This window comes from Pogona vitticeps, chromosome 2, assembly GCF_051106095.1.
Source record: "Pogona vitticeps strain Pit_001003342236 chromosome 2, PviZW2.1, whole genome shotgun sequence".
Taxonomy (NCBI): domain Eukaryota; kingdom Metazoa; phylum Chordata; class Lepidosauria; order Squamata; family Agamidae; genus Pogona; species Pogona vitticeps.
The window spans coordinates 9,468,520-9,482,706 of NC_135784.1; the positions used below are offsets into that span (position 1 = coordinate 9,468,520).

General features: G+C 47.0%; 2 protein-coding genes across 8 annotated transcripts in view; both read left to right on the plus strand.

The window, feature by feature from the left end:
- The window catches only part of LOC110070836 (uncharacterized), a 60,789-nt gene that overhangs the window by 32,786 nt on the left and 13,816 nt on the right, over positions 1-14,187 (plus strand). For 4 of the 7 annotated variants that reach the window (XM_078387386.1, XM_078387385.1, XM_078387388.1 and 1 more), the window contains one exon: positions 1,931-8,061. The exons of the other annotated variants lie outside the window; for them this stretch is intronic. In XM_078387386.1, the coding sequence (XP_078243512.1) occupies positions 3,234-6,803 (3,570 nt within the window). In that variant the 5' untranslated portion in view covers positions 1,931-3,233 and the 3' untranslated portion in view covers positions 6,804-8,061. Of the gene's footprint in view, positions 1-1,930; positions 8,062-14,187 lie in introns of those variants that run through there. 7 annotated transcript variants of the gene reach the window in all.
- Positions 1-14,187, plus strand: part of LOC144587340 (uncharacterized) — a 103,338-nt gene that overhangs the window by 26,917 nt on the left and 62,234 nt on the right. The window lies entirely within an intron of this gene.

The following is a 14,187-nucleotide window of genomic DNA, read 5'->3' on the forward strand; positions in this document are numbered from 1 at the left end:
GCTTCCATTCCAGTATAGTCTCCAGGCAGCGCTGAAGGGTCAGGATGGCATCACCTGTGGTTGGTAAGAAGGAGATGTAGAGCTGGGTGTCATCAGCGTACTGGTGACATGACACTCCACACCCCCTGATGACCCCAGTTAGCGGCCTCATATAGATGTTAAACAGCATTGGGGAGATAATTGACCCCTGTGGAACCCCACAGTTGGAGCTCCACGGTGCCGAGACGCTCTCCCCAAGTTGGACTCTGGGGACGATACTCCAAGAAGGAGCGGAGCCAGGCTAACGCCGAGCCACCAATTCCCAGCTCGGAGAGACTCCCCAGGAGGGTACTGTGGTCAATGGTATCAAAGGCCGCTGTGATGTCGAGGAGGACCAACAGAGACGTTTTGCCCCTGTCGGCCTCCCTCAACAGGTCATCATACAGGGCGACCAATGCCGTGTCTGTACCGTGGCGTGGCCTGAAACCCAACTGGAATGGATCCAGGGCATCTGTTTCGTCCAGGAGTGCCTGAAGCTGATCTGCCACCACCCTCTCCACCACTTTGCTCATGAAAGAAACATTGGCGACGGGCCTATAACTGCCAATTCTGTCCTCCGCCAAACTAGGTATTTATTGTTGCTGTTGCCCATTCAGTTGTTTTTGGCCTGGCTGCTTTGATTAGCCAGGCCGGGCAAGGGTCCAAGGAGGAGGTGATGGCCCGACAGCGGTCAAGCACCCTGGCCACAGAGTCAGGCGTTACTTGCTGAAAAGAGTCAAAAATAACCGGACAGGACGGAGCGCTGGACATCTCGGCTCAACTTGCTGCATTCAAAAAAGGAGAGCGCTCCTGGCGGATGGCCTCCACTTTAGATTTTAAAAATGCTGCAAATTGGTCCGGTGAAAGACTAGGGGGAGGCCCATCACCCGGACCAACTCCGGATAGGTCGTGAACTATACGGAAAAGCTCCGCCTGCTGATTGGATACTTCGCTTATCCAGTTAGCAAAGAATGATCTACATGCAGTCTTCACCTTGTTCAGGTAAAGGTTAGTTGCGACCTTAACAGCTATCCAATTGTAATCCGTCAGATTCTTCCTCCATCTACGCTCTAGCCTTCTCCTTATTTGCTTCATCGCTTGAAGCTCCTGGTTGAACCAGGGCGCTGGGCAAGTTCTGCGCCGTAGAGGACGTTTGGGCGCGATCGTGTCTATGGCCCTGGTGGCAACAGTGGATCAGCTGTCAACCAGGGCATCGACAGGAGCACCAGCCAGGTCAGCTGTAATCCCTCTCATGGCATCCTGGAATCCATCCGGATCCAGTAGCCTTTGAGGGCGGACCATAAAAATAGGTCCTTGCTCCCTGCGAGGGGGATGAGCCACTGAGAGGTTACATTTTACCAGATGGTGATCTGTCCATGACAGGGGGACTGACACAAGGTCAGTCACCCCCAGACCACACTCGTTCCAATTAGTGGAAAAAAACAGGTCCAGTGTATGGCCACCCACATGGGTGGGGCCGATGACATGTTGGGACATGTTCAAGGAAGCCATGGTTTCCAAGACTCAAGATGCCTCTGCCTCCGCATGCACGTTGAAATCACCCAAGACCAAAAGCCTCGGGGATCCCAACAATGCCGCGGAGACAAAGTCAGCCAGCTACTGTACTAAGTACAGGAGCACGGCCCTGGGGAGCTCCTGTATTAAGTACAGGAGCTCCCCAGGGCTGTGTGCTAAGTCCCTTCCTCTATTACCTGTACACACATGATTGCCCCCCACTGTTTAACACCAACACAATTATTAAATTTGCAGATGACACGACAGTGGTGGGGCTCATAAATAAGAACAATGAGTCTGCTTATAGAAAAGAAGTACAAAGGTTGATACTTTAGTGTAAAGAAAATTATCTCACACTTAACATTAAAAAAACTAAAGAACTCATAATTGATTTTAGGAGGAAGAGAAATGTACATTTACCACTGTACATAAATGGCGAAGAAGTGGAGAGAGTTGGTAGTTTTAAATTTCTGGGCACTTACATCTCAGAGGACCTCTCATGGACTATAAATGCCAACATGCTAGTGAAGAAGGCACAGAAGAGGCTGTATTTCCTGAAAATGCTCAGCAAGTTAAATTTATCTCAGCATTTACTTCTGTCATACTATCGTAGCACCATTGAGAGTGTCCTAATCTATGGCATTCTGGCATGGTTTGGGAGTAGCTCTGTAGCGGACAAAAAAGCTCTACAGAGAACTATTAAAATCAGCGGGCTCCAGCTATCAACCCTGGATGACATTGTTACATACAGCACTGATGTTACCTGTCTGTCATGGGTTTGGAGGGAAAGTTCCATCCTATGGGGAGTGGAAGGCGGGACATCAGGAGGAGGGGCTGTACTGTATATATATGTGAAGCGTGTGTGGAGAAGGGAAGACGCTGGGATGTGAAGAAGCAGCAGCTGGGAAGAAGAAGCTGGTGTGGGAGTCTGTGTGTCAGACAGGGTACTACTGTGTGTCAGAGTACCAACCTGATAGGTTCAGGTGTCTGTTGGTTAGCCAGAACTGATAGGTTCAGGGTCTGTGCTTCAAGTTAAGGGTTCTGTGTGAACCAAACTGTGTGTATGTATGAGTGAAACTAAGCCACGTTACTTTATCTTATTCACCTGATCCTTTTATTTTCCCTGTGTGTATTTAAATAAACCTTATTCTTTTTATTGTTTGAAAATCCATCCCTGGTCTGTGTGACTTCTTACAGGGAATGGTTGGTGGCAGCTTAGTAAACGTGTGGCAGGTCCCAGTAGGTCTGGGTTTGTCACATTGATTGGTGTCCAGCGTGTGGGATACGACTGGTCCAGTTGTCCAGCGGTCCAGCAAAGCCTTGGCAAGTGTGCCCAGAGCAAGGGTGGTCTAGTCAGGGACAATCTGAGAGCACGTAGGTAATCTTTTAGGTGTACCTCACGGGGGGGTGCACTAGTGGAAGAACGTGCCAACTGGGGAGACTAGATTAGGGTGCTCTGAGGCAGCCTGGTTTTGGCGGGAAAAAAGCTGAGGCAAAATTGTAAAGTAGAAGTGAGCTAGCTTGCCTGCTGAGAGGCCCAGCAGAGGGGGGTAGACTCCAACTTGCTACAGTTGCAAGTTAAGTGCTGAAGGACAGCAGCATTCTATAGGGAAAGCTGCTTCTGAGGCAAAAGAAAAAAAAAGTGGTCGTTTTATTTTGAGGCTTGACTTTTTAAAGCAGCCTGTTCTGAGGGGGGGATTATGCCCTTGACTCGAAGCCAAGTGGCAGAAATGGGTGAAGTGAAAGACCCCCAGGTTGACCAAGGTTCTGAGGATGAATTTGGCTCAGTGCAAGGTGACAGCACAGGAGAGCAGAACCCAGAACTCAGAAAATTGCTCCTAGCCCAACAACATGAACTGAGGATGAGGCAATTTGAAATGGAGGAAAGGGAAAGAGAAGAAAGATTAGAGAGAGAAAAAAGACAATTTGAATTAGAGAGAGAGAGAGAGAGAATGGAGAGGGAAGAAAGAATGGAGAGAGAGAAAATTGCTCTGGAAAAAGAAAGGATGGCGTTTGAATTAAGGAAATTGGAAATGATGAACCAGAATAATAATAACAATAGGGATTCTGAGGGAGGCCAATTGTCTAAAGCTGACCTGAAGAAATTCCCTGTGTACCACAAGGGAGATTGTCCTGAGGTGTTCTTTTCCTTAGTGGAAAGAGCGTTTGTGGACTTCTCAGTGAGGGAAACTGAGAAGATGACCATCATGCGATCTTTAATCAGTGGTAGCCTGGCTGAGGTCTATGCCGAGATGCCTGAGGAACTGATGAAAGATTTTGCAGAGTTTAAAAAACTGGTGTTTGCAAGACATGGGATAAATGCGGAACAGCTGAGGCAAAGATTCAGGTCCCTCACCAAGAAACCAGAACAGACTTTTACCCAAGTGGGGGCCCAATTGGTGAGGCTGCTTGAGAAATGGCTATCTCAGGAGGGGACAGAGACCTTTCAACAGCTTAAAGATTTGATAGCGCTGGAACAGTTCTATTCAGTCCTGCATGGGGAATTGAAATTCCAGGTGAGGGAAAGGAAACCAAAATCTGTGGCAGAAGCCGCCGAGATTGCAGATTTTATTTCGCAAATAAGAAAGCCCTTGGGTGAGGGGAAATCTGTAGGTAAACCCAAAGAAACCTACAGCAAGTACTCTCAGGGACCAGGGAAAAGCCAGCAAGGGGGAGGGGCCCATGGTGAAGGGAAGCCCTCAGACATGAAACTAAGACCTCAGATTTTGGAGGGAAAACCAAAACAAGATGAAAGAGAATCAAAATACACCAGAAAATGTTATTTCTGTCAGGGAAAGGGCCTTCTAATCTCAGAGTGTGAGAAATTAAAGCAGCTAAAAGGAATGGTGCCTCAGGAGTCGAGTGGAACCAAGCCAAAAGCTGTGTTCTGTGTCCAGAAAGAGCAAGGCTCATTGTCACTGAGGGAGCCTGTTGCCATGGCGACTCAATCTGGAACAGCTACCTCTGCTGATCAGGCTGAGGAAAATGGTCCTCTTGTAGAAGTCAGGCGCTGCCTGCTGGTGAGAACAGATTCTCAGTTGTTTGAGACAGCAGGGGTGGACGTAGGAATACTTGACCGTCAGTATAGGGGGCTGCGGGACACTTGTTCTCAGGTGACCCTGTGCCATCCAGATATTATTCCTAGGGAATATGTAATCCCAAATGAGAGCATGAAGGTGGCAGGGATTGAGGGGCAGATAATCTCACTGCCAGTCGCGGAGGTACCTGTGAACTTTCAAGGCTGGAGGGGAGTTTGGCGGCTAGCGATTTCATCGACTCTGCCAGCAGCCGTGCTCGTGGGAAATGACCTGGCTGAACATGTGAAAAGGGTGCTAGTGATTACACGTTCACAAGCCACCACGGGGACAGTTCAGGGGAGTAATGATGAGCCAGAGACGGAAGCAGGTGGGGGGAGTTCAGAAGCTGTGGTGGAAACCTTAACCACAGACAGCAGATTTGGACAAGAGCAAAAGGCAGACGCCACTCTCCAAAAGTGTTTTGAACAGGTGACTGACGCCCAGCTAACACCTGAAACCCCAGTGAGATTTCTGGAGAAAAAGGGGATTTTATATAGAGAGACCCTGAGGAATATCTCAAAAGGGGGAGATGGGATCAGAAGTCAGCTGGTGGTACCTGAAAAGTATCGCCCCATGATCTTACAAAGGGGGCACTCTGACATGTTTGCTGCGCACTTAGGGGTGAACAAAACACAGCAGAGAATCACACAGAATTTCTACTGGCCTGACATAGGAAAACAGATCAGGGAGTTCTGTAAACAATGTGATGAGTGTCAAAGGCAGGGGAATAGCCGCGACAGGACCAAAGCAAAGTTGTGCCCTTTGCCTGTGATTGACACTCCGTTCAAATGCATAGGGGTGGATATTGTGGGACCTTTGCCCAAGGCCACAAAGAGGGGGAACAGGTTCATTCTCACCATTGTGGACCATGCCACGAGGTACCCTGAAGCCATACCCTTGACTAACATTGAAACTAACACAGTGGCAGATGCCTTGGTGGGGTATATGTCCAGGATGGGATTTGCCTCAGAAATAATCACAGATTTGGGCGCATCGTTCACATCAAAGCTCATGAAACGCTTATGGCAGATCTGTGGAATTAAGCACAAGGAAACCACTGCCTATCATCCTGAAAGTAATGGGTTAACTGAGAAGTTCAATGGGACTCTAATGCGCATGATTAGGGCTTACTTGGCAGAGAATCCAAACAATTGGGACCAGAAGCTGCAATCCCTTTTGTTTGCTTATCGATCAGTGCCACAAGCCAGTACCGGGTTCAGTCCATTTGAACTTTTATTTGGGAGAAGGGTGAAAGGGCCCCTTGATTTGATCAAACAAAATTGGGAGCAGATCACCCAGGATGACCCACAAGACGTTGTGACATATATAAACTCTTTAAGGAAGGACCTAAAGAGAAACCTAGAGCTAGCAACAGAAACCCTGCAAGCTCAAAAGGTCAGAAAGAAAGTTTGGGATGACCAGAAAGCCGGGGAGAGGCACTTTAACCCAGGGGAGGGAGTGCTTTGGCCTAGGCTCTGCAAAGAAAACAAACTGCAGCTGGGTAGCCCAGAAGTAAAATACTTGGGTCACATAGTAGGGGGAGGAGTGATAAAACCCCTGGAGGCCAAAATAGAAGCAGTTCGTGATTGGCCTAGACCCAACACCAAGAGAAAAGTCAAATCATTTCTTGGGTTGGTGGGCTACTACAGAAAGTTCATCCCGAGGTTTAGCGAGATTGCGGCTCCGCTGACCGATCTGACGAGGAAGAAGACTGATGACCGCATCCCGTGGACCAGCGACTGTGAGGCGGCGTTCCAGAGGTTGAAGGAGGCGCTCGTCCAGTATCCAGTGCTGCGGGCTCCAGACTTCGACCGGGAGTTCATCATCTACACCGATGCGTCTAACAGCGGGGTAGGAGCAGTTCTGTGCCAGGAGGATGAGAATGGTGACCAGCATCCAGTGTCCTACCTGAGTAGGAAACTTCAAAAAGGTGAGAGACATTTGGCAACCGTGGAGAAGGAGTGTTTGGCCATAGTCTACGCGATCCAGAAGGCCAAGCCTTACATCTGGGGAAGACATTTTGTTCTGTGCACTGACCATTCACCACTGGAATGGTTAAAGACAATGAAAACCCACAATAGCAAACTTATGAGGTGGGCTTTAAACCTACAGGACTATGACTTTGAAGTGAAGGTGGTCAGAGGGTCAGTGAACTGTGTTGCTGACGCCTTGTCAAGAAGACCTGAAGATTGAAGACGGCGAAAGAAACATGGACTATGTATATATATTGATGACAAAAAGTTAAATGTACCTGGTTTGTTTTTTGAACTTGGTTTGTATGAATAAAGGTAAATTGATGTAATGTATATGGTAAATGTTTAAATGCCTAATTGCTATGGTTAACTTAGAATGTAAGTATAAGTAAGTATGATATGGTATGTATAACTGTATAACTGTATGTATAACTGTTGTTGTGTGTTTTATCCAGGTTGTTTTTTGGTGAAAAGCACCTTAGCTTTCCCCCTACAAAACAACTTATAAAGAGGGGAGGTGTTACATACAGCACTGATGTTACCTGTCTGTCATGGGTTTGGAGGGAAAGTTCCATCCTATGGGGAGTGGAAGGCGGGACATCAGGAGGAGGGGCTGTACTGTATATATATGTGAAGCGTGTGTGGAGAAGGGAAGACGCTGGGATGTGAAGAAGCAGCAGCTGGGAAGAAGAAGCTGGTGTGGGAGTCTGTGTGTCAGACAGGGTACTACTGTGTGTCAGAGTACCAACCTGATAGGTTCAGGTGTCTGTTGGTTAGCCAGAACTGATAGGTTCAGGGTCTGTGCTTCAAGTTAAGGGTTCTGTGTGAACCAAACTGTGTGTATGTATGAGTGAAACTAAGCCACGTTACTTTATCTTATTCACCTGATCCTTTTATTTTCCCTGTGTGTATTTAAATAAACCTTATTCTTTTTATTGTTTGAAAATCCATCCCTGGTCTGTGTGACTTCTTACAGGGAATGGTTGGTGGCAGCTTAGTAAACGTGTGGCAGGTCCCAGTAGGTCTGGGTTTGTCACATTGATCTTCACATCCCACTGTCTGAGGAAGTCACACAGCATCCTGAGATACTCTTCCCATCCTGCTTATAACTTTTTTGAACTGTGCCGTCTGGCAAAAGATATAGAACAATTAAGACTCGGACCACACGTTTTCAGAATAGTTTTTATCCCAGAGCTATAATTGCACTTAATAATGAGCTTAAAGACCACCATAGTGAATAGTTAGTTGGACTGTGTTACTTGGCCTGCGGTGTAGATGTTTGTATTTTAGTGGGAACATTTAGTGGGTAGGGAGTGTTGGGGGATTTTTTTAGTGGGTGGGGAGTGTTAGGGAATTTTATGTGTGTGCATGTGTCTGGTCTCTGGATGTCTGTGAATTTCATTGTATGGGTATACAGTACTGTGTATATACTTACAATGACAATAAATAAATAAAAATAAAATAAAATAAATAAATAATGCGGTGGCCAGACTTCCCAGTGGGAGGAGAAAATATCAGCATATTTTCCCCACTCTGGTTGCCTTGCGTTGGCTGCCCATTCACTTCCGCATTGTTTTCAAAGCATTTATGATGACATAAAGCCCTAAATGTTTCAGGACCTCGATATCTAGCAGAATGTCTCCTCCCAGCTGTATCTACCTGAATCACTCATTCTAGCCAGGAAGGGTGGCTGAGGGGCCTAACTCAGAGGGAGGCCCAGAGAGAAAAAACAAGAAACAGGGCCTTCTCAGCAGTGGCCCCTCGCCTTTGGAACAGTCTCCCTTTCGAGTTCTGATTGGCTCCCTCGCTGGGTGTTTTTAAGAGCAAATGTAAGACCTGGCTCTTTAGGCAGGCTTTCCCTCCTGTCATCACTTGAATTTTTTCCCCTCCCTCTTGAACTATATTATCATTCTTGTTGTTTTTTTATTGTATTCTTTTTATTTCTTTTTTAATATTATCTGCCAGAGTAGACTTTGGTCTAGATGGGTGTTGTATAAATTTAATAAGTAAATAAATAAATAGCTGGCCCTGTGCTTTTAACAGGTAGCACTTCCAAGAACAAGACATTTGAGGTACAGTAGTATCTCCTTTTATGTACACCTAGATTTACATAATTTCTTGTTTACGAATGGAAATCAGTTAGAAATAATGGCTCGGTTTAAATGTCTCCCCCCCCCCCCATTTCTTTCACTTTGTGAAGGAAGTTTCCCTGTGCCTGGAGGTTTGTAGTGCCACCACCATCGCTATGGCAATCCACATTACGGTTTATGTATATTTTTTTTGCATGATGTAATGTCCTGGATAACACATTGATTTTATAAACCGAGGTACAACTGCAATATCTAGCATTTAGGATCTGTAATAATTAATTTAGCTGGGGTCAAATACCTTCTGACTTTCAATGTTTAAATGTTTACTTTTATTCTCATAGATGTGGTTTATCAAATTCTTCCCTCCCCCCTTTCCATACACATTGGTTTAAGTACCTAACTCCGGAGCCAGAAGTTGGGAGTTTATTCCCTTCTAGCTCTGCAGTTCTAAGATTATACTGAGTACAGTGGTGCCTCGCTTAACGATTTTAATTGGTTCCAAAAAAAATCATCGCTATGGGAAAACATTGCTAAGCGAAATGCGTTTTCCCATAGAGATGCATTGAAAACCGGATAATCCATACCAATGGGAATGGATTGCCGTCCTTAAGCGAAAATCGCCATAGGAAACATCGCTAAGCAAAACAATGTTTCCCCCATTGGAATGCATTGAAGCCTATTCAATGCATTTCAATAGGGGGGGAAATTACAAAAAATTCAAAAAGAGTCAGAACGAAGCCAAATCATTTTAACAAAGGGTTTATTAAGTGCACTTTATGATTTCAAACATTTTAAACAGTAAACTTTAGCTTTATAAATACAGTAACAGAAAAAGATTTAAACAACAGTAGACATGAGTCAGGAACTTTAAGTTCATACCCTTTACAGTACAGTACAGTAGCATAGAAAAACATTTTTAAAAACAGCAAACGATGCAGGAACATTGGATTGTACATAAAGAAACATTTTTAATGACAGCAACCTTTAACATTTTAACATTAACTGTGCAGTACAGTAAACATTAGAGTACAGTACAGGTACAGAAACATTTTTAAAGTGAACAAGCCTCTAAACCACCCGGACCAGTGTTCAATGCAGGGACCTGGAGGCACACAGAACTGTCCCTACATCACAGCAGCAGTCTTCTAGGAGGAGGAGGGGGGAGCAAGAAGAGGAGATGGTAGAAGGCAACTGGGCACTACTGGTGGAAGGAGCAGGTTCCTCTTCCTGTCTTAGCCTCTTTGTGAGGAACCTCTCCATAGTCAGCTGCCTCTGCCGCCTTTTCAGCATTCCTCTGAAAGGGGACATGATCCTTTCATCATAGGAGTTTGAAAAGATATGTGCCAGAGCTGTGTCCAGGTGGTGGTGCTGTGCTACAGTCTGCACAAACTGCCAGTAGTGCAAGAACTTCTTTAGGTCGCTGGTGGACAGCTGTTCCTCCTCTGGCTCTTCTTCTTCTTGCTCCTCCCTAGCCTGTGCCTGCATCTCGACCAGCTCCTGGGTGGACAGTGCCTGGTCGTGGCCCTCCACCAGTTCAGCAATGTCCTCCTCAGTGACCTCGAGGCCCATGTTCCTCCCCAAGTCCACAATGTCCTGCATCACTGTGGACTCAGGTGCAGGCGCAGAAGCACCAGTAGCCACACAGTGTGGCCAGAGTGGCCGCCACGCAGAGTTCAAGTTCCTCTGGCAGATGCCATTTCAGGCCCTGATGATCATCTTCAGGCAGCTGACGATGTCAAAGTGTTCTTTCCAAATATCACGGAGGGTGAGGTGGGTGGCCTTGGTCACCTTGAAGCACTCACGGAAAAGCTTCTTTGTGTAGCTCTTTTTAAAGTTGGCTATCACCTGCTGGTGCATCGGCTGGAGTACTGGGGTGGTGTTAGGCAGCAGGAACATGATTTTGATGAAACTAAACTCCTGCAACAAGTCGTCCTCAAGGCCTGGAGGATGGGCAGGCGCATTGTCCATGAGGAGCAGGGCCTTCAGTGGCAGGTCCTTCTTCACCAGGTAACGCTTCACAGCTGGGCCAAAAGCGTGATTGACCCAGTCCACAAACAGAGTGCGTGTGACCCAAGCCTTGGCATTGGATTGCCACATCACCCTCAGCTGGGCTTTGTCCACCTTGTGTTTTTTGAAAGCCCGTGGATCTTTAGGTCCCCGCTGGCATTGGCGCAGAAGAGGGTGAGACGGTCCTTCATGGGCTTGTGGCCAGGCAGCTTGCTCTCTTGCGTCAGGAAGGTCCTTTTGGGCATCCTCTTCCAAAACAGCCTGGTCTCATCGCAGTTGAAGACCTGCTGTGGAAGGTAGTCCTCTGTTGCAACAACATTGAGGAACTCCACGAGAGTCCTCAGCTGCAGGAACATTGGAGCTGGCAGCCTTTCCATGTCTTGCCATGTTGTGGATTCCGGATCTGGTTTTGAAGCATTCAAACCAGCCTCTGCTTGCCTTAAACTCTTCTGGCTCAGCAGAGGTTCCAAGCTGTTGCTCAACAAGGTCCGCATACAAGGCCCTGGCCTTCTTGCAGATGACAGCCTCAGTCACTGTGTCCCCTGCATGCTGCGTCTCCTCCATCCAGATGACAAGGAGCTTCTCCACCTCCTCCAGGACAGCTGACCGGTTCTTTGCAATCCTGTGACCCCCTGCGCTGCATCCGTGGCAAGGATCTTCTCCCTCATCATTACAATGGTGCCAATGGTGGATGCATTCCTGCCGTATTCCCTGGCAATGTCCACAATGCGCTTTCCTCCATCGTACTTCCAGAGGATCTCCTTCTTCATCTCCAGGGTAATCTCCTCCCTGGTTGGCTTACCAACCTGGGCAGAAGCAGGCTTCTTGGGACCCATGTCAGCTGTTGCTACGTTAAAGGGGGGAAAAACAGTCAGTGCTTTACATCTGCTTCACCTTCCCACGCCTGGCCAAAACTGCCCTGGACAAACAAGTGGCGTAACACCCCCCCAGCACAAGCTAAGAAAAAAAAACCATAGGAGAACAAATTCAGACCTACCTCTTCTGGTCCCAGAAGCTATGGAGAACTAGACTGCAGGCCACACCACACCACATCCCAGGAGGATGCCTGAACAAAGAAATTTAGAGAGAAATTAGACTTAGCATAACAAACTCCGCCCCAGCACAAGGTAAGAAGCAATCCGAGGGAAAAAATTAGAAAGGCAGTTTTAAATTTTAAATCCCTCGCAGCCCCCCACACCCCAAATAAGAATGAGACCTCTGCAGAAGTCCCTCACAACGAAGGAACCTCTGCAGAAATCTCTCACCCCGAAGAAAAGCAATCCAAGGGGGAAAAAATCAAAAAGGTAGTTTTAAACTTTAAATCCCTCTGCAGCCCCCCCATGCCGCAAATAAGAATGAGACCTCTGCAGAAGTCCCTCACACCCAAGGAACCTCTGCAGAAATCTCTCACCCCCAAGGAAAGCAAGGGAAAAAATTCAAAAAGGCAGTTATAAACTTTAAATCTGCAATTTTAAAAGGCATGCACAAATCAAACCCCAGCAATTTAACCAATACAGTACAGTATAGTAATAAGGAAATAAAAAATACAGTACAGTACAGGTTTTAATAGTAGGCATCCTTCAGTCTCAAAAGACTATGGTAGCGTGCTCTGTATGGAGGACTTGGAACAGCGTCTAGTGTGGCTGAGGAGGCCAATTCGAGAGTTACAATCTCTTCCACACTGAAGACAAATCCAATCTGTCCCCTGTCCGTGTGTGTGTTCAGTCGTTTAGTCGTGTCTGACTCTTCGTGACCCCATGGACCAGAGCACGCCAGGCCCTCCTGTCTTCTACTGCCTCCCGGAGTTTATTTTATTTTATTTATTTATTTATTTTATTTCTATCCCGCCTATCTGGACATATTAGCCCACTCTAGGCGGCTTACAATAAAAGAAACAATATAATTTTAAAACATTGCACCTAGACTAAGATAGAAATCAAAGAAAGATATAAGAAAAGAAAAATCGTCAGGAGTTTTCTGTTGGGAAAGCCTGCCTATACATCAATGTTTTTAGTTGTTTCTTAAAAATGTCCAGCGAGGGAGCCACGCGAATCTCAGGAGGTAAGTTGTTCCAGAGACGAGGAGCCACCGCCGAGAAGGCCCGATTTCTGGTCTTTCCTTCCGGGCCTCTCTCGGCGTTAGGCTCCTCAGCCTCACCTCCTGGCTCGCACGAGTGACACGGGTAGATCTTGGTGGGAGAAGGCGTTCCACCAAGTATCGAGGTCCTAAACCGTTTAGGGCTTTATAGGTAAGCATCAACACTTTGAAGTCGATGCGGAATCGGATGGGCAGCCAATGCAGTGCGGCCAGAGTGGGCGAGATATGTTGGAATCTTCTCACTCCACTAAGTAATCTGGCCGCAGCATTCTGCACCACCTGTAGTTTCCGCAGCAACCTCAAAGGTAGCCCCACGTAGAGCGCATTACAGTGGTCTAATCTTGAGATTACGAGCGCATGCACCAAGGTAGTAAGCGCCCCCACATCAAGGTAGGGTCGCAGCTGGGCTATCCGCCTAAGATGGAAAAAAGCGGTACGGACCACAGACGCCACCTGAGATTCCATAGTGAGCGCCGGGTCCAGATGGATCCCCAAGCTGCGGACCCCATCCCTGGCGGGCAGAGTCACACCCCCAAAAGTGAGGGAGTTTCCCAAGTCCCCAACTGTGGGAGCGCCCACCCTTAGTACCTCCGTCTTGTCCGGAGTTGTGTCAGGTTCATGTTGGTTGCTTCGCAGACACTGTCCAGCCATCTCATCCTCGGTCGTCCCCTTCTCCTCTTGCCATCACACCTTCCTAACATCAAGGTTTTTTCCAAGGACTCTTTTCTTCTCATGAGATGGCCAAAGTACTGGAGCCTCAGCTTCAGGATCTGTCCTTCCAGTGAGCACTCAGGGTTGATTTCCTTTAGAACTGATAGGTTTGTTCTCCTTGCAGTCCAGGGGATTCTCAAGAGCCTCCTCCAGCACCACAATTCAAAGGCATCAATTCTTCGGCGGTCTGCTTTCTTTATGGTCCAGCTCTCACTTCCATACATCACAACAGGAAAAACCCTAGCTTTGACTATTCGGACTTTTCTTGGCAAGGTGATGTCTCTGCTTTTCAAGATGCTGTCAAGATTTGTCATCGCTTTCCTCCCAAGAAGAAGGCGTCTTTTAATTTCAGGGCTGCTGTCTCCATCTGCAGTGATCATGGAGCCCAGGAAGATAAAATTTGACACTGCCTCCATATCTTCCCCTTCTATTTCCCAGGAGGTGATGGGACCAGTGGCCATGATCTTAGTTTTTTTGATGTTGAGTTTCAGACCGTTTTTTGCACTCTCCTCTTTCACTCTCATTACAAGGTTCTTTAATTCCTCCTCTCTTTCTGCCATCAGAGTGGTATCATCTGCATATTGGAGGTTGTTGATATTTCTTCCGGCAATCTTAATTCCGGCTTGGTTTTCTTCCAGTCCAGCCTTCCGCATGATGTATTCTGCATATAAGTTAAATAAGCTGGGGGACAATATACAG